This window comes from Heptranchias perlo, chromosome 8 (assembly GCF_035084215.1).
Source record: "Heptranchias perlo isolate sHepPer1 chromosome 8, sHepPer1.hap1, whole genome shotgun sequence".
Taxonomy (NCBI): Eukaryota; Metazoa; Chordata; class Chondrichthyes; order Hexanchiformes; family Hexanchidae; genus Heptranchias; species Heptranchias perlo.
This window is the reverse complement of record NC_090332.1, coordinates 31,304,494-31,327,843: the sequence shown is the minus strand read 5'-3', so window position 1 is coordinate 31,327,843 and position 23,350 is coordinate 31,304,494. Positions and strand designations below refer to the sequence as shown.

The window sequence follows — 23,350 nt, the reverse complement described above, 5'->3', positions numbered from 1 at the left end:
CACCATTCATAAGTGGGATTTGTGTTCAAATGCAGCCAAGACTGATGGGATACGGCTCTTTTACCTGCTGGCTTTATAAGTCCTAAATGAAATGAATCCAGTTCCTAGCGAGCTTGAGCTCACAATACATAAACTGCCATTAGCTTGGTACTATGTTGGGAATTCTGAAGCTCATTGTTCGCCTGTAATAGAGGGAGTTTTACTCTTCAGTGAACCATGCCAATCATACATGTAATCATACCTAACTTTGGAGTGCTTAATACTGAAACTGAGTACCCAAAGTGGAAAATGTTCCATTGCCCAGCACCTTATTCACCACAAAATTCACAAAAATAGTAATAAAAAAAGAAAATACTCTTACATTTTATTAATATTTTCCATAATTCTATAATAGTATATTAATAAACTATCATAATTTAAAGGAAAAACTTATGAAGAAGACTCTTACTTGTGAAATTACTGACGGTTCAAATTGATTGGTGCTCTGTTCTTCTTCAATGTTGATACTATATCCGATCACTTCTCCTCTTATTGAATTGCTGCTAGGTTGCACCCACGTGACATTTAAAGCAGATGATGAAAGTGGGAAAAATGATGGTGCAGCCATAAACAAGGGTGCTAAAAGGATTAAAGACATGTCAGCTTAAAAGAAGTTTCTGGTACATCAAATGATAAGGCAAAAAAATATTTTACGGAAAGTATCTGTCTGTAGAAAACACTGAAAAGAAAGGAAAATGTACACATTTAAATTACACCTCGTCATTGTCTGAAAATCTGTTTGACAGTAATGTTAAAGCTGACAGTAACAACATGAGATTTTCCATTTCATTTTCAACAGTGCATTCATCCTCTTTGACTTTTACCCAATTTAAAACTAGTTTATATGTAAACTTGTCAATCCAGCAATTTACTCAGGGGAACAAGTGTACTTTACCAAGGATGTTGCAGTTCAGAAGCCTGTCAAGAAAAGCCTATAATATACTCCTTTTCATGTTCATTGTTGCTTAAGTAGCATCTATTGAAGATCAATACTATCCATTAAAGAGTAATTTTAACTTTTAAAATTGAACCATATGTATTATTAAACATTTTATATAGCAGTAGGGTTATTGAATTATCTAATACTAGAACTATGAGCCATACTAAAATATTCTAAACACATGGTTAACACACAGATAAATAGCCAAGTTAAATCTCTAAAGCAGAGTATAAACATGTTTAATATAAACTATTATACTTAATTGACTCAAAAGCAAAATACTGCAGGTGCTGGAAATCTGAAATAAAAACAAAATACTGGAAATACTCAGCCAGTCAGGCAGCATCTGTGGAGAAAGAAACAGAGTTAACATTTCCAATTGATGACCTTTCATCAGTTCTGGGCACTGGGGCTCAGGTGGGAATTGGGGGACTGTGGTTGGTGTGTGGAGGGAGTGGGCAGTCTAAGGCTGGAGGGCTGGGACTGAAGTGGGTGACGCATGGCTTGGAGTGGAGAAAGGAGTAAAGGTGGAAATATTTGGGAAAGGTGATCTAGAACTTCGGAGGACTCTGAATAAGGTATGGGGCACCCAGGCAGTGCACTGGGGCTACTGAACACGGAGGGGTATTGGATGCAGTAAGCACCCTGAGACAGTGAGTACTGGGCAGCAGTAAGTAATTGGGGAAGTGCAGTGAGTACTGATGTGGCAGTGGGCATTCACAGGTACAGGAGACACACAGGAACACAGTGAGAACTAGAGGCAGGGGGAACCTGGGAGTGCAGTGCAGAACCAGATCCAGGAGCAGGAGACAGACTCAGGTCCAGGAATAGCTGGTCAGAAGACTTCAATTTCTGGACAATGGAATGCAACACCAGTCTGTGGAAGGGAACAAAGCACCAGGGCTGGCTGTGGTGAATGGTGAAGCCTGAGGCTTGGCATTAGTATCAAGTGGAAGAAAGCAGGTGGATTCCAGGACTAGCAGTCATTATTGGGAGGGTAAGTGCACACCCGATGATGAAACAGCTATGCAGAGATTGGAATTAGCCTCTCGTCACTTTCAAGAGTATGGTCTCAAACTGGCACCCAAAAATATCAGTTTCAGCATCACTGTGTATTTTTGGAAAGATTCATAAATAAGGACAGCCTTGTGAGCAACCTTGATAAATTGATATGGGATCGCATGAAGATGACTTGATAGCTAAAGATGGCAAGACTCCATCCGAAAAGAGAATCAGGTCTGAATTGAGGTTATTTACTTACTATAGCAATTTCATTGATGGATTTACCCTTGTAATTGCACCGCCATATGCTTGAGTCCTGGACTCTAGGTCAGGCCTAGCATGTCAGCTGAATGAAGAGCAGGATTTCAAGATATCATCACCATACTGACAGAAGTAAATAGCACAAAGGAATTTTTTGGTGGACAGCATGTATGCAGCAGCCTTTGCTGGGTATCTCCGACAAGCAGGAAAAGAGGGCATAGAAGGCATACCAGTCAAAGAATTCACTACTCCTGGGAACGATGTATTGTAACAGAATCAGCATACTGAGCATTAAGGAAAGCAGTAATTTTGGGTCCACTGTGAAATTTTGGTTACCTTTTGGCTCCAAAGTGATGTTGATGAATTGGAATGGTTCATAACTCTGGATCATTGAACTATAAAGAGAAGCTAAGAAAGCTAAGTCTTTTCACATTATAAAAAAGATTATGGGAGTGAAATTGGTCTGCGTCTGTAGTACGAAATGGGCTCATAGTGAGTCGGCAGCCGGTTTTATGCCTATCAAAAAGGTAAGTTACTTGTTAAGATTTTTTGAGTTGTTTTGAATTTGAGAAATAAATGAAACTGAAAAATAGCTTTTCCATTTCTCATTCCATGATTTTGATATTGGTTAATCTGGAGAATATTTCATCTGAAATATTAATGACAAACCTCTGGTAAAGGCACCCTGTCTTTGTGCTGTGACAAGCCTGTGATTATATAATGTGGCATGGTTGTGGTATTTTTCTTAATTAAAAATACAGCTGCCTTTTAAACCTCGTGCACTATCGATTATGTCAATCTAATAAAAATATTTCACTGCTATATTATTAAATCAAAGACAAATTACAATTATATTGAACACATATATTGTGCAAATCAGATGATAAAATTTGTCAATACTAACCAGCTTCTGCAGTTCTTCCCGATGCCCACTGTGAGGGTGCACTGCCTGCCATATTAACTGTGTACACTTGAAATTCATACACAGTAAATGGTACTAAATCAGTAACCGTTGTATGCGTCTGTGGTGGAATTAACGCATTTTCATTAGGAGATTCTATGAATGGATGAGGGTTAAACCATCCACTGTCTTGAAAAATGCGCCTTTGAGGAGGATTGTGTAACCCATCTGGTTGTAAAAGTCCTCGCATATAGAGTTCATATTGAATGATTATTCCTAAGAAGAAATTCAAGGTTAGAAATTTATATTTGCACATTTTGCCTCTTCTTCTCCCCCCCGCCTCAAAAAAACTAATACCACATTGTATTTTTGAGGTGATGTTTACTTAGTTACAATTGTTAAAGTAAATTCAGAATCCTGCTAAATGCAATAGGTCAGATCCGACTAACCTTATATAACCAGATGTGCAAATAGAAAATATACATGTATAACCAGACTTGCAAATAGCAGAAATTACTTGACATACTGAAAAAAGTCAATTATCAATAAATAATTCTTTGTTAGTGTGCATGGTGGTTAAATCAAAGTTTGTAATGGAAATGAGAGACTGTAGGAGTAAATATCCTCAGAGTATATACTGCTTAAGAGCTGCTCCCATTTGATAAACATTTTATTGTAGCATATAACCATGGAGTAGTTTAGATATCTTGGGGGTGATTTTAAACTCCAAGAAAGGGTGGGCTGGGGGCGGGTGGGAGTTGAAAATAGTTGTTTTTTGGGTAGCGACCGCAACCCGGCTTTATTTCCGGGTTTAACGTCGGCGCGTAAAAGTAAAGGCTTCCCACTGGGAATGCAAAGTCCGAAAATTTTGCGGTTGCGACTCAAAAGAAAAACTATTTTCAACTCCCATCCACCCCCAACTTACCCGCTTTTGGGGTTTAAAATCACCCCCCCTTATAAATCACTCCATTTTAAAAAAAGACAGAAGCAGTAGCAATGGAACCTCCAACTTCTTTCCGCATGCATAACAGGAGATTATTACACTGATATGAATTATTGTTTGTCACAATTCATTTCAATTGTAGAATAGGGAAAGATAGATAGCATGTGGTTTCTTTTCACTTGCATTTTGATTTTACTGGGGGACTAACATTTGGACATTATTTGATTTGCATGTATTAAGCTGCAGATAAACAAAAAATCATATTTATATATATATATGGATTTTATTGTGTGTATTCAGAAAAGCAGTCTGGAGCTGATTCCTTTTGTAAAAATGAATTGCATGACTTTGGGACTTATATTCTCAAAATAATTCCAATAGGTATCTGCTAAGTATTGAATAGCACCTGAAAGATACAAACAATTATAAATTTAGTGAACATTTAAAAAAAAAATCTTGTATACTATTCATTTGGTTGCTTCTTTAACTTACAAAAGCCCTTTCATCACTTCAGCAATACTTCCATCAAACCATGTTAAGTTAATATGTACCTCATAAAATCAGTTCCAGCAGTGTGAAAACTATTTTAAAGCCAATGTCAGGCTTGTCCTCTAAGGATGCATTGATACTCCTGGCTAGTCAGCCAACAACTCAAGAGAAAGGACTCTTGATACTTACCCAGAGGATCATGACTGCAAGTCTTATGATCGTAACTTGTTTGCCTCAGTTTGTGGAGTTCTGTCTGGTTTTAGTGAGGCAATTGGATAAAGCCAACACAGACAAATAAGCCACTCCATTGTAGGACTCACTATACTTCAATAGCTTTCGCCTGCTGGCTAATGATAGAGCAGCATTGGCAGTGATCACTGAGACATTAGTAGCTTAGACCATTTTACTTTCTGGCCTACTTGTTAGAGGAACTGTGATAGTAAGTGGAGCCAGGAGTATAATCAGGATTTTAGAAAGACTCTCGTGGGTGCACTGAGTATTCTTACTGACATGGATGCAAAACTGGGGATACAGAACCTGCTTCTCTGACCCTGGCTACCTGATTTCCAATACTCTGCTTACTGCTCCCCATCCAATTCGTAATTCTCTATGATTCTCTCCACAACATTCATCCCATTTGCCCAATTCCTGATGGTTGGATTCACCAAAAGTTGTTAATCTTCCATGCAATAAGTCTGTCTCATTGTCTTTGTCTTGGCTAGGGAAGATTCATTCCCAGAACTTGCCAACCAATGGCCCACTTGACCTTTGCAACCAATTAAATCAGTGTGTGTATATATATATATATATATATATCATTTCAGGGTATGATAGTTACTGATGGGTGACTTGCTGGAGTCCAGGGAAGTTTGATTTTTGCTGATTTAACCAACTGCAAAGAATGTGGGCCACTAGCCAGTAAGTTCTGGCAATAAGTCTCCCACAACCAAGACAAAGGCAATCACCTCAGGCTGGGCCTAAAGTGGAGGCGGCTGAGGCTACAGATAACAGGTAGCTTGAGGCAATTGTAGATCTAGGCCTTGGTCTTTGGAGTGAAGGCCTGAGAAGTAGCTCAGGCTTTAGCCCCACAAGTGTGGAATTTGCAGGGCAGTGAGTACACTCTTGAAAGTAACAGTTAAAGAGCAAATAGATTGGAAAGGGAGAAGCAAAGCATCTAACAGCAAAAAAATGTTTCAATGACAGAAATAAATAAATAGACTTGAAACCCTGTAGGAGCAGAATTGTAACAAACTTGACATTTGTGAAAGGGAATACGTCTTCCAGGTACTGGTGAAATCTTTGTCTTTGACAGACAGGAAATTGGAAGCCTTGTAGAAAATTCGGTCAAATTTCCATCAATCCAAATCGCACAGTCATGTTTAATGGATGGTAACGTTTTTCTACACAGTGTTGAAATCCATAAATTTATCCGCGTAATCTAGTGGTACAATAGTAATGATACTAATAATGTTGCAAAATTATAGCACTCAGCAAAGCAGGCAAGCGTTACTGTTTTAAAATATCATCAACTTACAATTATATGATGCTTTACATTATAGACGGCTAAACATTTTTCTGTTCTAAATATTTTAAATTGTAATGGAAAAAGTGTTGCATAGTGCACTATCCTTTATTATGAATTCTTAACACTTTATTTCTAAGATTTTTAAGTAAGGGATCGAACCTAATCAGGAATTAGATGGATTGTACTGCACCATGAAAACCTCCCGTTAAAGGTTGAATTTAGACCACTTACAGTAAATTTTAAAACTACACTGTCCACAAGACAGAACAGAAAAAAACTTTGAATTATAGCGGTGAATTTCCATAGGGGTTCTCCAATTTGTCACTGTAACTTCAGCGGAAGAGCCGTAGAAACCCTACAAAACTGGCACATGACATTTTTCCAGGGTTTATATGGCTCTTCCTCTCAAGTTAGGGCGGATGAGCGGGAGAATGTCTGCAGTAACTCGCCCCATTATGTTATATTTAAGAAAAAATTGTACATTTTTTTATGGTCAGCTGGGTCTCTGACGCCTGCAGAAACCCATCACAATGTTTAGAAATTTCCATTTGCCCAATGAGTTCATATTCTATCTATGTAGGGACTTGCTTAAGTCCTGACAGCTTAGGCGAGGGTTGCTAGATCCAAGGCTTAGTGATCCCCAAGTATGCAGAGTATTACTGGAGATGAATCAGCTAAAAAAGAAAACAGCTTACCAGCATTTTCCACTCTTTTATAACCTGTGCTGAATGGGGAAAAAAGTTTTTATAGTGGGCAAGTGGCTTCCTTTCAGTAGTTAAGGAAGTAATTACCAGCTGAATTCCAATTGTATGCCTCTTCTGCTGACAGAGATGTTGGGGGTGATTTTAAACCCCAAGATCGGGCAGGTGGGAGTTGAAAATAGTTGTTTTTTTGGGTCGCAACCGTAAACTTTTTGGACTTGGCATTCCCAGTGGGAAGCCTGTACTTTTATGTGTCGACGTTAAACCCAGAAATAAAGCCGGGTTGTGGTTGCAACCCAAAAAACAACTATTTTCAACTCCCACCCGCCCCCAACCCACCCATTTTTGGGGTTTAAAATTACCCCCGTTTGTGTCATGCTAGTGACAGAATCATCAGAGAATGCTCTCCAGATATATTTTCAGTCAGCAAAACTGGCATTTCATGCATAACCTGATTGTTAGGCCTCTAATACTTGGATCTAAAATTGTGATTTCGATTTAAAGACAATGGTCTGCAACCCCAAGTTCCATATTTTATTTAAAGCTGCAGGCAATATTCTGGGTCCCTTCAGAACCCAGTGGCTGCTTTTCTCATAAGAAAGTTCATGAAATAAATTTGCAAATAAATTGTCCCAATCTAGATTCAGATAAAATGTGAAGTGGCAATTTTGTAAGGCTGGGCTCCTGACCCAGGAGGCAAGCATAAAATCAGGGTTACAATGCTGTTGCATTAACTGCACTGCCATGCTACTAGTGAAGCCCTCTGCTGTCTTGCCTCACAAAATTACTCCCAATCTCAACACTGAAACAAAATGGATTGTAGATGTAAAAGTGAGTTATTTAACCAACCACCTTCATATATCAGTGAAACATTTATGTGTTGATTTTTAAGTCTTTTTTATTGACAAATCTAGGTGAAGGATCAAGACTCATACCTAAAGAGTAGAGAGAGGCCTTGGGAAAAAATGAATCAGAGTAGGAGATACTACGATGAGTCTCGATTTCAACACAGAGAAGATCGAGATGGGATAGGGGCGGGGAGGAAGAGCATAGTGAACAACATATTTGTATCCAGGAGGAGCAAAACAGTAAAGTCCAAAGGAGTACTGACCATATTGATAAAACAGAGATAGACAAACAACATTACAACAGAAAGAGGTTGGAATCTAAAGATAAGCAATCAATCACCTATCAGATAATAAGCTTTTCCATGTATCCTTTCTAAGAGTGCGAGAGCTGTGTTCAGTCTTGAACTTTAATGGAAGTTAAGAGTTTTTTTAGGGGAAAAAAGCATTTGTACAAAAGAGGAAATCCGGGGGGTGGTGGGGAGGTTAGGCAATTTTAAACTTCCAGCCAAAATGGGGACAGAGCCGATGGAGTGGCCGTGCCACCCGCCTGAAGTTGTCATTGGAAGGCCTGACCCATTTCACGGTTCAGGTCTCATTTAATGCTGCTGGTGAGCAGCGGTTGCCAAGCCGGCGCCTTACTGCACCTTGCTGGTTGTTGGAGGGTGGGAAATAGGCCAGTTTCCACGCTGAGCCAGCCGGCAGGTCAGGCGTGGGAGGGGAGCCGATCCTGGAGGGGGTTGAACATGGGTTGGCAGTGTCCCGCAGTATTTTTGTGAAGTCAACAGGAATGCTCCTGCTCCTCCTGGCCCCACAAAATTTCTCCCAAAAAAATCTTTGGGCCTTTTTTTGAGTGGCCACCCGTGATCCCTTTAAGGGCCACTGGTTAGGCCACTCAACGCCTGGTACAAATGGGTTAGCTCTGCAAATGGGTTCCTACACTGGCATAGGAACCTGATTTGCATAGTTAAGCAGCCTCCCAATGGAAACAGGCAGGTGTGCTGTTTATCCATTTACAGGCCCGCCTGAAAATTGCATCAAGCGGGCATTGGACATCATTGGGGTGGCCGAGTTGTCCCCAAATCCTCACCCACCCCCCACCCCCGCTCCGCTTTTCAACTTTAGCAATGAAAGAGATGTGAGTTCCATTTTAGATCAGAGGAGGATGTGATGCCAAAAATGTCAATAGATAAAACATATATATGCATCTATTATATTAAAAGCAGTGACTAGTTATAACATTCCAAAGATATTGCACCTGTTGGTGGTACGGTGAGCATAACATTACGTGGCAGAATGTTACGTGACATGGCCACCTAAAGGAAAAATAAGTAACCAATCTATGGAATCATGCATGAGGAAAAAAATGTTTTTAAAGAAAAAATTATTTTAAAAAAAACAAATCTGGTGTAAATATAAGGAAACGGAGAGCACCTTAAAAATAATCAGCAAGATACTTGACCCTGAAAATTAATGACAGTGCTAGCTACTAAAACCACTTAAAAGGCACTTGCAGCCAGCCACGGCTATACACGGCTTGCTAGAAGACTACTAAGCAAACTCGTAACCTGCTGCTGGAGCTGGCGATTGGACCACACAATGAAGAAGCAACCAGTCAACCACTTGCTAAATTTGAATAAAAAACACAATTGTTCCTAAAGAATTAAAACCTTCCTCTTTCGCACCACCCTGAAGCTACATTTACAAGCGCACCCACCACCCCCACAGTACTGAGTCCAAATCACCCACCAGCACTCCCCCATTGCTAAATGAAGAAAAACCCCACCAGAGCCCCCTTTCTGAGGCAACATTCGTATGCTGCACCCACACCCACTGAGGCAAATGTTGACCCCCCATCTCTCCCCTTTCTCGACTTTCCTTTTTCCCTTCCCCCTCTCTTCCATCTCTCTCTTCCCCATCTCCTTTCATCACCCCATCTCTTCTCCACTCTCCACCCGTACCTTCCTCTCCCTCTTTACTCCCCATTCTTCACCTCCTCTTCCCCATCCCCCTTCCTATCTCTTCTCCTCTCCCCTCCCTGTCCCCAGCCCCTCTCTCGTTCCACTCTCCCCTCCTTTTCCCTTCTCTGCTCTGCCCCTCCTTTTCTCTCCCCTTCTCTGCTTGCCTCCTCACCCTGTGCCCAATCCTCCTCACTTCACCTTCTCCCTCTCTGCCCTTGCCCTCTCATTTCTCCCCACCTCCAATGTATCTCCTCTCCCCTCTGCCACCTTGGTTCAATTATCTCCCTGTCCTCTAACCCTACTTGACCTGAAAAGTACCCTTGCTCTTAAAATACCCTTGCTCCATAAGGTCAATGTCAAGGCAAGATTACTAATATATAAAATATAGCTTGTATGTCAAAATTGTACCAGCTATGTAAAATCTATGCAATATCATTACCATCTGAAAATTCACATAGCATCTTTATAGTATCAGAAAGATTAAAATTTGTTGAGTGAGTTCAATTAAATATCAATATTAAAATGAATGTAAATAGAAGTTTTTGATTAGGGTGACATTCAAATTCAGCATTTCATACACTATTTGAGTTTAAATGTTAATATAATTATAATATAATAATCTTAGACATTACTAGTTAGGACATTAGTTCTTACCATTAGGTTCTGCAGGAGCAGTCCATTCAACAAAGAGCTCCGTGGAACTGATGGTGCTGATTATTGGGAGTCCTTGTCCTTCAGGTGGGGCCTGTTCAGTTGTTTCCACAACAGGGTTGCTTTCAGCACAGCCCCCAGTAGTACATGCCTTGACAGTGAAAGTGTAGTTTGTAAAGGGAGTCAAATCAGTCAAAGTCACAAATGTTTGGAGCCCTTCATAATGCACCCGAGCCACAGGATTGCCTGGAGTAGTAGATTTCAATATATATCTCTCAATAGGTCCCGAAGCATTTGATAGCATTGTCCAGTTTAAGAAAATTGATCGTGATCCAACAAACCCAACACGACTCAAATTAAGCAATCCAGTAGGACGGCCAGTCTTCGTACGATAGCTAACGATATTGCTTCTTGTGCTACCATGAACATTGCTTGCCACAATATAATAAGAATAAACTGTGTAAGGTGTCAAACCAGTATCATTGAAGCTTTTGAGACCTTTAAAAGAGAAGTTATATACTTGTTTGTTTAATTAAATTGTAGGGAAAATATTTCAACTTACACTGCAATATTATTTACATTCAAAAGATTTCTTTCCTCATGTTCAATAACATTAAGAATTAAAAATGAATTGTCACAATACTACACGCCATGTCTAATTATTTAATGGATACAAGAATGTGAACTAACTAACTAGTGTGATAAGTTCACTAACATCCAATCAGTTGCTTGATCCCTGATATTATGCTAATAATGACATGGAAAGCACTGGTATTATTATTTGCCTTAATTTTGCACCTGATTTAGAAAGCAATTTATATAAAGGATGGATGAAATAGCTACTTTCTGATCCAGGATGGTCCACTTCGAGAAGTGCTTCCTTCTACTTCTATCCATTTTTACACAATATTTACAAGCTCGGAAGTAACTTTACTAAGTCTGTGTCACAACCAATACTTTGGATAATTTGGGCAGAGTATAGAACTCTAAACTTTAAAAAAAAACTTGTACTCTAACTACACAATTTAAAGTGTAGAAATTACAATGGGCAATATTATTGATGAATGCTTAATGCATTTGTACCAAATTCCTCTCTTCGCTATTTTAACCAAAGTAAAAAATAAATTGGATAAGGCCCAGCTAAAATAGCAATGAAAAAAATTTGGTATGAATATGTTAAATATTTGCATGATAACATTGCTGTCAGTAATGTCCACCCTTATATCTGTAATGACCAACAATGTCTCCTTATCAATTGAAGTGGCTAATAAAAATTTATAAGATAATGCAATTTGAAGCACTGTCTTCAATTTTACAGTCAGTTGTATTTGTTCACAAAAACACAATGGGGGTGAAATTGGTCTTTGGTGATAGCACAAAACAGGCACAAACGAATCAGCAGCTCATTTTACACCCTATCCGATTTTCTTTTCCATTCAACTCAGTCGGGCGAGATGTGAAACGGGCTGTCAATTTGTTATTGGTCCTTTTGAATTACCGAACACCAACTTCAACCCCATGAAGCATAATCAATACTTGGGAGCACCTTCATCACATGGACTGCAGCGGTTCAAGAAGTTGGCCTAACATCACCTTCACAAGGGCAACTAGGACGGGCAATAAATGCTGGCCTTGCTAGCGACGGCCATATCCCAAGAATGATTTTTTTTAAAAAATACGCTATTGGGATATAATCATGCATTGCGATATTAGCGTATGAATACTTTACGTTCATGGAAAATTATTTTCTCAACTATTTTAATGGACACATTGAATTCATTTAAAATAAAAGTGTCACAATAGTAGACAAAAATTTCATATGAATGTGTTCTTTCATATGCTAATATGACAGTGCAATTTCACCCAATATGTTTTCTTAACTGTTGGGATACTTACTTTGATCTAGAACATGAGGTGAACAATGTATCTGTGCTGCTTATTTAGTTTACTTTACCTAATAATGGTAAGCAGTGCTGAATGTTCAGCACCATAATATCCTATTAGTACTGTATTAAGGAAAATCACTATTGATAGTTACATCACAGCACTGTAGAAATGTAGGGAAAGTGCATTTGTCAAAATATGTTTCGTATTAGCATTGCGGTTGCACTGCACGAAAGCATGATGTCATAACTGTGGCAGGACATCTATTCGATCCTCCCAGTCTGCTAATTTCCCAATTTCTGTTACATCACTGTAGGAAAGAACTTAATAGAGCTGAGCCGCTTCCCTATAGGAAGGGAAGGAAAATCGGTGAGATATTTATCCCCAAGCCACTCTTACACAGATGGTTCAGATCGCATAGGCAAAAGCTTGTGACGATAATCTGCCTGCCTTCTCAGCCACTGTTAGTATATAGACCAGGAATAGAAGGTATAAGGAGAAAAATAAAGGGAACTTATTCTTAAATTTAAAAAAAATGTAAGGGCCCGGAAATTGCTCATAAAATAGGGCTTGCCGTTATTTCAGGGCAAATGGAAGAGCAAGTTCTGTGAGCGCACATGCGCAGTCAAACGTGGAAATCCAGAAATTGCTCTACCATTTGCCCTGCTCATTTGAAAGCTGCTTGGGAAGGACAACTCACCAGCTGGAAACTAATTAATTTCTCTATTTTAAAAAAAAAGTATGCTGGATTTTTTTAGGTATAAATTAACTTTTAATGGTGTGGTAAGTCTTAATGACTGCCAAACAACCTTTCTGGCACTGAAAGTTAACTTAATGTGGAGTCTCATTACTTCCGATTTTAATTGTTGTTGGGCATTTATAAAAACAAATTAAAAATTTAAAAATGTAATTTTTAAAAAACTTTTTCTGCCTGTCTTTTATCTTTGTCTTTTAATTTGATATTTCTTGTCCTCTATTTATTTTGCTTTCTCTAACTGAGTTTTACAAGAGTTTACTGTTGTAGCTTTCACTTCCTGGTTCTAACTCTGTGCAGCTTGTCAAGGATGCTTCAAGCTGATTGGTTGAGGAGAGAGGGCGATCCTTTCCCTGCTCTCACAGCTCACAGGAGCCTGGGAAAGGACACTGCACTTTTTGCAGCTCACCACTGAAGCAAGTTGCTGCTCAAAAGCCCGCAAATAGTTTGTGGGTGAGTTTATAACTAACGGGTGGTGGGCGACATTCATTCGCCACTCAGCGCAATTTCTGGGCCAAGAAATTTATTAATGAAAATTACAGCAAGTTCAACTTTTTTTGCTACCTCATTACTAAATAGCTACTTCTAGTATTTGATAGCAGTGAAAGAAAATAGCTTACCAAATGGATACTTATCCTTAACTGTATGAATTTCTACTCCATCTCTGTACAATGTATATGTGAGATCATTAGTGTTTGGTGCATCAGGTGGACTCCATGATAGATTAACAGCATTAGAATTCAAAATGTAGGCTGTTGGTGGGGGCTGCTGAGTTGGAGCTATATTAATTAAAACACAATTTTTAGCATACTTAATAATGAAAGAAAGAACTTGCATTTACATAGCATCTTTCACAACCTCAGGATGTCCCAGAGCGCTTTATAGCCAATTAAGTACTTTGGAAGTGTAGGTACTGTTGTAATGTAGGAAACGTGGTAGCCAACTTGCAGATCAAGATCCCACAAATAGCAATGAAATAAATTATCATAATCATCTGTTTTAGGTGTTGGTTGAGGGATAAATGATGGCCAGAACACTGGGAGAACTACCCTGCTCTTCTTTGAATAGTGTCTTGGGATTTTTTATGTCCACCTGAGAGGTTAGACAGGGCCTCGGTTTAACGTCTCATCCAAAAGAAGGCACCTCCAACATTGTAGCATTCTCTCAGTACTACACAGAAGTGTCAGCCTAGATTATGTGCTCAAGTCTCTGGAGTGGGATTTGAACCACACAACCTTCTGACTCACTAGGTGAGAATGCCACCACTAAGCAAGGCTGACACCTTTGATAAAAGATGGATAATGGACAAGAACAGAATCCTACAGCACTTGCTTAAGGCATTATTTCATTACTCATAAAACATATCTCTACAAGTCACTACTTTAATAAGACTGCACTTTAGAATGAATCTTATTAAATCAACTGGAAGAGTTACCTTTCTGCGCCAATGTGTTGGGTTTTACCAAAGCTGTGAGGTTGAATACTTGTTTACTTTCTCTTTGAGAGGTCCAAACATAACTATTAATTTGTTGCCTAATTGGTGAGAAACTTTTATAACCGTTTGCTGAGTTGTTCTTAAAATTTGGCCTCCATCTTGCGCCTTTAACATTAAAAAATATCCCAGTGTCTCAAACATGTTTAGCCCACTGCACCATCATTCACAAGCATAGTCTACATGTTTTGGTGATATCTGATACCTCAAAATAAAGTGTGAAGTACATAACAGATTCATAAAATAAAACATTTTCAAAAGAAACTGACTGCACGGTCTGATAGTAGAATGTTTATGCTGAACTAAAGTCGAGGAAAAAAATCTTGAATTTTGCCAATTGATAAATATCGGCAAGGCTGTCAATTTATGCAGTGGCACAGTCAAAAAAAATACTCAGCTGTTCCATACTTTATGTCAATTTGTAAATATTTGCCATAAATTAGCTTACAGAAAAATAATTACTTACTTTTACTGCAGCCAAATGTGTTGTTAGCATCCAAGTGGCTCGAATTGTGGATGCATATATCACATTTTAAACCAGTTACAAACCGTTTACAGAAACACTGTCCATTTGTTTGGTGGCAAGTGCTATTAACAATGCCTGCAGGGTTGCAATTGCATGGTTGGCAGCTGTAAATAAACAGAACAAACATATAATAATTTTCATCATGTAACACAAAAACCCGTAAATTGTCCCTGTAGCTCTGCTGTAAAAATAGGTTACGTTTGATAACCTAATGGTACTCTGTCTAATACTTTGAAATAAGATAAAACTGTTTCCTTAATTTTTGTTTACAGATCAGACCAAATACTATTATTTTGGAAAGAAAATCAATCCACTGTTCATTTGCTAAATTCCTGCTGTTTCATCAGTTGTACTGTACATGCAAGGTTGGAGAGGAAATAGCTGCATCCCAAACCCCAAAGCACTGCATCTACATGATCAGAGAAAATAGGGAGGTAGAAGGAGGAAGGAAGATCAGGTCATTTTTAGATAACCGACCATTCTAGATTAGAGATATAATGGCAAACTCCACAGTAGGATGATGCACAGTGCTCTAGGAATAATAAGCTTGCAGTTTAAAAAAAACTATTCAAATTATTTCAGTTTCTGTTGTATGTCACATGGCAAAATGAGACATTATTTATTTTATAGTAAAATGCTTTTCTGTCACAATGTGGAATAAACACATTATAAAAATGCTTAGAGATAGCGTAAAGTTCATGTTGGGTGCTGAAAGTACGTGTGAGATTGACAATGCAAATTCGCTACCCATTTTGTGCTTCCCAACCACTTCTGGCTGGGTCAGCACTCAGTAGCCTCACTGAACACCAATCAGGTGCTGATTGTAATATGATATTTGCAGCATTGAGTTGCTGAAACAAGCAAGAGTACTGCTAGGTTTTGAGCCATAAGTCTGCTCAGTTCTAGTGGCACACATTGAAAATACATGTACAACGGTTTAGAAAATATAACAGGAGTGCAGGCTTCTTTTAAAGCTGCATCCCAAGTATGACAGTTTTGAAGAGGTTAATTTAGAAAGTTTTTTTGTGCAAGTTGTTTTTCATTTGTTTGTCCTTCTGAAACTTTGCTAAAGTTTAGTGTGCAGTTCATAACCTATTTCTTTGCTGTTACTTTGAAAGTGTAAGTATGCAGTCCCCATGGGAATCCCATCATATTTATGTTTCCTGAAGGAAGAGGAAGATGAGTAAAGGAGGATGCCCAACAGGACAGGAGCACCACAACTGTATTTGCCATCCCATCAGCTACCTCCAAGCTGCATATACCAACTAAAGCGATTGGCTCAATGGGCTCGATTTTACAATGGTGGCGGGTTGGCAGCCGGGGGCGGGGGGGGGGGCGGTGAAGGTGCGTGTGGCAAACACGCTTAAACAAAATTTACCGTTTCCAACGCGATCGCACGTTGATTGTGATTAACGTCCTCTCTGGGTTTCGCACCCGGCAGCTAGCCTGATTGACAGGCTGGCTGCCATCAGGAACTGCAACGTGAGGTGGGGGGGGCGGGGGGGGCCAGAAAGAGAGAGAACTCGAGACGTCACCAGGCACTGGAACGGAAGACCGGGGGGGGGGGGGGTGGCGGGGAGGGGAAGGAGAATGGAAGATCCGGCGCTGGACTGAAAGACCGGGGGGGCGGAGGGGGGGTGGTGGAGGAAGAGGGGAAGATCTGGGGGGTGAAGAGGGGAACATCGGGGGGTGAAGGGGGGGATATTGGGGGAAGATCGGGGAGGTGAGGAGGGGGACATCGGGGGGGGGGTGAAAAGGGGGACATCGGAGCAGGGTGCAAAGATAGGTTCATTTAGTGTTTTCACTTCCTTCCATGGATTTTTATTTAATTTATTTTTGCCTGATCCGGCCCTTCACGCTTGGTTTCACCAGGCGTGAATCAGAAGCAGTGGGCAAGACGCCCAGGTAAGTTAAAAATCTTTCTAAGTACTTAATCTGTCACAGGTGAAGTGCCTTAAGTACCTCAATGAGGTACATTTGGCTCTTTAACTATCATCAGCCGGCGGGACTTCCGTTTTCGGGTCGCCCGCGCGCACACATGTGGGTCATTGGGAAACTCAGAAGTCGGCGGGTTGGAGCTGGCTTCCGAACCCGAATGGGATTGCCACAGTTTTCGAAGCCCCCCCCGCCCTCAATGCTCCCGCAATTGCCTCCTAAAATCACCCAATATGTCAGAGGAAAAGTGTCTGAAGAGGCTGTTTTTTAGTAAAGTAGCTGTGACAGAGTTGTGCCACATGCTTAAAACACAGAGGATATCACTCACATCTGCTGCCTCTAGATACCAGGTAACTGATGCACTAATTGTGAAAGCCAACCAAATTGCATAGAATTTACAGCACTGAAACAAGCCATTCGGCCCAACTGGTCCATGCCGGTGTCTACGCTCCACACAAGCCTTCTCTCACCCCTCTTCATCTAACTCTATCAGCATAATCTCCTATTCCTTTCTCCCTCATGTGTTTATATAGCTTTCCCTTAAATGATCTTGGTTCCTGTGGCCAATCAGTAGCAACGTGACATGCTGAGGGCAATTTTAACCCACCCTGTTGGCAGGAACGGGAAAGCCATGCAGCTTAAATCATCTTTGAAAACTTACCGTCCCATTCCAGCTCAATTCCCGCCCGCTACCGATTTAACCGAGGACTTTTTTTTAGGTGTCTGAGGTGCCAGTGGAGGCAGGTGTGTGGTTCATGAATATATGCAAATCAGGAACTTATGATGTCATTAGGACCCCAACATGTTGTTAATTTGAAGGATCGGAAGACTCGCTCAGCGCCCGACTTGCTGAATAATACCTCGCAGGATTGGTTTCAGAGAAGGAGTGAAAGCATTATTTAAAGAGGCAGTCAGGTACAGGCAGGCAGATCATAGGGATCTGTGTGCTTTTTGGATTTCCAAGGGATTTTTGAGCTTGGAGATTGTTTCTTATGTTCTTTTTATACCTTACTCAACCTGAATAAGTACTCACAAGTTATCATGAGTGCATTTCTTGCTTCATTATTTTGGATGGAAGAAGAGGAAAAAAGCAACAACAGCAGCAGCAGCAACAGGAAGAGCAGAAGATGAGGGGGGCTGCTCGTAGACAGTCTTACCCAGCACACAGGGTCTATAGGCCAAGACTGAGCTTCCTGGGTCTGTCTGATGAGCAGGGCATGAAAAGGCCATGCTTCTCCAGGCAGGCTGTTGCTGATCTCTGCAGCCTCCTGCAACAAGACCTGCTGCTACCTGAGCCAGGTGACTATGCTTTGCCAGTGACTATCAAAATCACCCTCAGGCACCTTCCGGGGGGTCAGGAAACATCTTCAGCATCTCCCAGTCTGCAGAGCACAAGTGCATCAAGCAGGTCACGAATGCCCTATTTGCCAAGACCAACCAATACATCACCTTTTTTATGGATGCCATCAATCAAAATGAGAGAGCTGAGATTTGCAGCAGTGGCTGACTTTCCTCATGTCTGGGGGTTATGCACTGAACACATGTAGGAGAAGGACTGTTGTCAGGTGTTATTGAAAGAGATGGAGAAATAGAGAGCTGTACTCATCCTCGCTGTTCTTGTCAGCTTCTTGAAGCATTTCCTACAATGAATCCAGATCCTGGGGGGTGATGCTCCTGGAATTGACCATTTCTACAACCTCTCTCTGGGCCTGGTGCATATAGGTCTTGCCAATCTTCTTCCCACTGCTAGGAAATGGAACATCCCTCCTTGCCCTCACCGCTTCCATTAAGACCTCAGGGGAGGCATCAGAGAACCTGGGGACAGTCTTGTGACTCGTTGGTGAGAATCTCCACTTTTTATCAAAGAACAGACAGGCAGCAGTGAAAGCAACCTCCCTTTAAGAGGTGCATTCACGCTTTAAATAGAACAATAGAGGCCCACCGGAATTCCCACCCAGAATGTGTGCAGGCTGCCTGTTCCCCACGCAATTATGTCGGCAGCCCGTTAATCAAATGTAAATCAGGTTTGGAAGTTAAAATAGCTCGGACCTCAGTCAAGAGGTCAGCCGGGTTTGACGCTTGAACTCCCCCCAAACCCCGCCCGAAATCCGCTCCATTAAAATCACCTGCATGGTGAATTTCTTTTGCATGGCAGGATTTCCTCAAGTCCAGAGGGTCATAGATTGACATTGAAGACAACTGCCCAAAATTCTTATGCTTACATGAACCACAAGGGAAGTAACTCACTCAATATGCAGCTTGTATGTAACCATAAGCACAGTCATGCGTGTCAAAGTCTGTACCCCGCATCAGCCATCATGCCTTCATCCTCAGGCATTCAGGAGTACCTGTATTTTAGTCACAAAGACACAAGATTGCAGCCATGGCTAAAGATACCTGTCAGACACCTGTGGACTCCAGATGGGTTTTGCTGCAACCATGTACATACAGCCACCAGAATCATAATCGAACATACCTGAAGCAAAGCTTCAGCTGCCTTAACCAATTGGTGGTGAGCAGCAATACTGTCCTGAAAAAGCCTCTCACATCATTGTGATGTGCTGCATGCTCCATAATTTTGCCTTGCAGAGTGGTATTCACATGCAGGAGGAACATAACCCACCATTATCAACAGAATAGCAAAAACACTATGTACAAATAACTGTTTATGTGCTATGAAGTATTTATTCCCTATATAAGTGTTTTGTGTGAATTGTCCCACTGTTGTGCATCATCCTTTTTCTCAAACTAAAGGGTCAGAAACCGGGATGGCAGGATGACTTAACCGCTGAGGGCCCGCACCTATTTTAACCTGCTCTTCTGACATCCACCTGAAGTCAGTGAGGTCTTTCTTTAAAGATGCAGATCAGGGTCCAATGATGTCATCGGTCCCTTACTGCAATTTTAACTGTGGCCTGAGTGGGGAAATCATTGTGACTTTCCTGTGAGGTGAAGGCAGCGGGAAGTGGATCTGGGTCCAGACGAGGCCTAAACAGGTAAGTTTTTTTTAAATTTGCTTGTGGGGCCAGGAAAAGCAGGCGTGCTCCTCCGGACTCCACAGGGAAAGTTTAGGCCTCCACTGACCCGGGCTCCCTCCTTCCCACAAGACAGCTGCAGTCTATTTCCCTGCCCCACTGATAGTGAGTTCCTACTGTTAAGTCCATATTAGGCCCAGAGATCATTATGTATAATTAATTAGGTGAGCTTGCAAAATCCAGTGAGATCCTGGCTGGTTCAGCGGTAGAACTAGAAAATTTACCCAATTGTATTGGGCCAAATCTTGCTGGGGCAGGGCATCTCGCAGCTTGCGCTGTTAGTTACACTTTATCCTACACCCTGCTTGAATATAATTTGCACTATAACTTGTTGGAAGTGTGAGGGCAACGGGATATCTGGGACCTTAGTGAACAACAGGACCAACAGTCTATCTCCTTAACAATGAGATTTAAGGATTAACAGAGGAATGACGGAGAAGGAGGGTGAATTAGGATCAAACCAAGTACAGAAAGAGATGAAAAAACTGGGAAAGAAAGTTTGGATTAAGAGAGAGAGAGGAAAAAATAGACAGAGGAAAAGTAAGGAAAAAAATTTGAAATTTGAAATTTTTAAAATCTCTAAGAAGAATTCACTACATGCAGGAATGAGACTCAACAGTTTAAATTGTTCCCTTTCTGGGCCGGAGAAATTGATTGGCATTGCATTAACAATTATCACGTCATTAAATGGGAACCCTAACTTTCTGTGATGGGTTTAATGGGCAATTAATGTGCAAATCCAGCAAGTTCTTAAAAATAATGGGGAGGCTAAGGGCTAAGAATTGGCCTACTGTCTCCCTCAAATTTTCACCTTTCTCTCCCAAAGATACTGACTCATGCTGAGTTTCAATTCCATAGGTATCTTGTGCATGTTGTCATTATTCATCAATGAGCTAAGACAGCAAGTAGCGGCAGGCTATTGAAATATAGAGAGCTATCAAAGCTGAGCCCAACATCCACACAAGGATATTTTCTAGCAAGGATCCATAGATGGTGTAATCAGAAGAAAATGCCAAGATTGATTTTTTTACTTCTCTCGTCCAGGAGTCAACTATGCTGCACCTACTTCGCCATTAGGGTCAGGTAACCCAACACAGACCAATAATTCAACATGGGACCTTTGTATGGCTCAGTACCATGCTAGCTGTTGCACTTATCAACTAAGCCACTGTTGTGGCAGAACAGAATATAAATAATCACTTTTTTTGGTATTAGAGATAGACTTGAAATTTGAGGATAAGTGTACCTTTGAATGTACAGCCTTGCTAATGATTCAGTACAGACTTCAGCGAATAATGAAATACAGTATTTTGACATGTGTGATATGTAACACATTAACTCACAGACTTCGAGCCAACTATATTTCTCTATCATATTTAAGTATTCAATACTGGTATATGCTAAACAAATCTTGCCACCCAAATGCACTACAGAACTTGTGCATATTTTTCTTTTCCTAAATGGTGCTATTTGAAATTACGATGAAACCTGTAGATAGATAGACATATATGTTAATCTTCTGTAACATTGCTAACTGATCGCTAAATTATTGGCATAGTAGAACACCAGAAAAATGTGAATGATCTTTCTGTGGTTAAAAGGGACCTTCAAACCACTCAACATTGTTGTTGTAATTATTTTTCAAGATAAATGATTTGTAATATTAAAACAAAGAAATCTGATTACATCTTCACATTCTCTAGGTGAAGAAAAGCATCCACAATAATCAGTTTAAAAAGTTCATTTTTCATTCTTATGGGATTGATTCACTTTCCAAATGGATGTTATAAACAGTGATCTGTCAAGACTTGAATATATTAGTTATTTGTGAAGTTCCCTACCATTTCATTTATGCAATCAGTTATTAGTCGTGCTGTTACTAAGAAGCAAGAGGTCTAACCAGGCGATACATTTTAGTGCACAGTATGACATTGAATATTATATATGCTGGCCAGGAAAAGACAAAAGCATTAAAGTACCCAATTTGTGTTCCCACATTAAAAAAATAATAGGGATGCCCACTGGTTTACTCAGCAGTCTATTGCCCGGGGCAATGCACTGTATACAATGACACCCTGTTGCTTTAAGTGGGAGTTAATTCTTATATCTAAAAAAAACAAAATGCTGCTTCAACAAAAAACATTACTTCAAAGAAACAAAACAGAAACATTTGAACTGAAGTATATATAAAAATTAAAACCGAGTTTTATGAATAAGTTGTTGACTATAAAGCAATTTTCAGGCAGGCCTTTGAATAGGTGCCTAGCAATCTCGCCCTATATAGGCAGGAGGCTGTTCAAATATGCAAATCAGAATCCTAATCCAGTTGTAGGACCCCGATTGCCATTTTCATGTACAATTGGGTGGAGCATATGCCATGCATGCTAGGCCAGTTATACCAGTTGTTGGGCAGCCTAACCAGTGATCCCTAAAAGAACTGCTGGAGGCTGTGCCAAAAATATTTGAGGGGAATTGTTGTGAAGCCTGGAGCACCAGGAGTGCTCCTCCGGGCTTCAGAAAAGTACAGCATCCCACTATTGGCTTGTTCTCATTCCCGCAGGATCATCTTCCCCCATAGGCCTGACCTGCCAGCTGGCTGCGTGCAGAGGCCGGACGATTTTTGGCCTTCCAATGTAAGCACAGCTGAAAAACTGACTCAAAATGAACAGCAACTTGCCTTCCACTTCCAGGGTTAAACCCAAAATAATGTTCCTTGCAGTGGTCACAGTATATCCCAGTCACTGAAGGGTATCGACAAACACAATGTCCTGTGATACTATCACATGTCTGGTGCTTTGATCCTAGTGGGTGGCACTCACATGGCAAACAACCAGTGAAATTAACCGAGGCAAGCATAAAACCTGAAAGTACATGATGAAAATGATATGTAACAAGTTGAAATTTAACACAAGTATGCAATAAATGGCAATACAGATAATTTCCTAAACAGTTATAAAAGAATAGATGCAGAAGATATGTATACAGTTCATTTACCCAACTAAATCTAAGTAGTAAAATCTACTTTTATCTTAAAACTGCTTATTGTTGGCACAGTGGGTTTATACACAAACATACTAGACCACAAGAAGGCAGGGTGCAGGTTCACATTCATGATTCCTAACAGATGCCATTTCTGATCTTCACCAGGAGACAAGAGGCTTCGGCCAGGCATCTCTGCACAGGCAGGGAGTAAAATCAGTGGGTGAGTCACCTCAGCCCATTTTTATGCATTCACCAGGTACATAGCAGCATTGAGAGAAGCCTGAGAACAATTCCCTTGCCCGCTTGTTTGGCTAATAAACAGCGCATTTTGCAGAGGATGCCAAAAAAAATGAGAAATGAATGACAAAAGAAATGGGGACCAATATTAAATCCTTTTTTGAATTCTGTGCTTATGGTTCTGAAAATGCTGGTAAAACTTTATTGAATAATTACAATCAGTTTTGTATTCACTTTAAACATACAT

General features: G+C 40.4%; 1 protein-coding gene across 1 annotated transcript in view; it reads right to left on the bottom strand.

Annotated features, from left to right (window-relative positions):
* The window catches only part of ush2a (Usher syndrome 2A (autosomal recessive, mild)), a 744,800-nt gene that overhangs the window by 529,562 nt on the left and 191,888 nt on the right, over positions 1-23,350 (bottom strand). Inside the window, exons 16-21 of the mRNA XM_067989549.1 lie at positions 22,562-22,745; positions 14,855-15,018; positions 13,517-13,675; positions 10,262-10,756; positions 3,147-3,419; positions 449-618 (exon numbers count right to left, since the gene is read on the bottom strand). Coding sequence (XP_067845650.1) covers positions 449-618; positions 3,147-3,419; positions 10,262-10,756; positions 13,517-13,675; positions 14,855-15,018; positions 22,562-22,745 — 1,445 coding nt within the window. The remainder of the gene's footprint in view (positions 1-448; positions 619-3,146; positions 3,420-10,261; positions 10,757-13,516; positions 13,676-14,854; positions 15,019-22,561; positions 22,746-23,350) is intronic.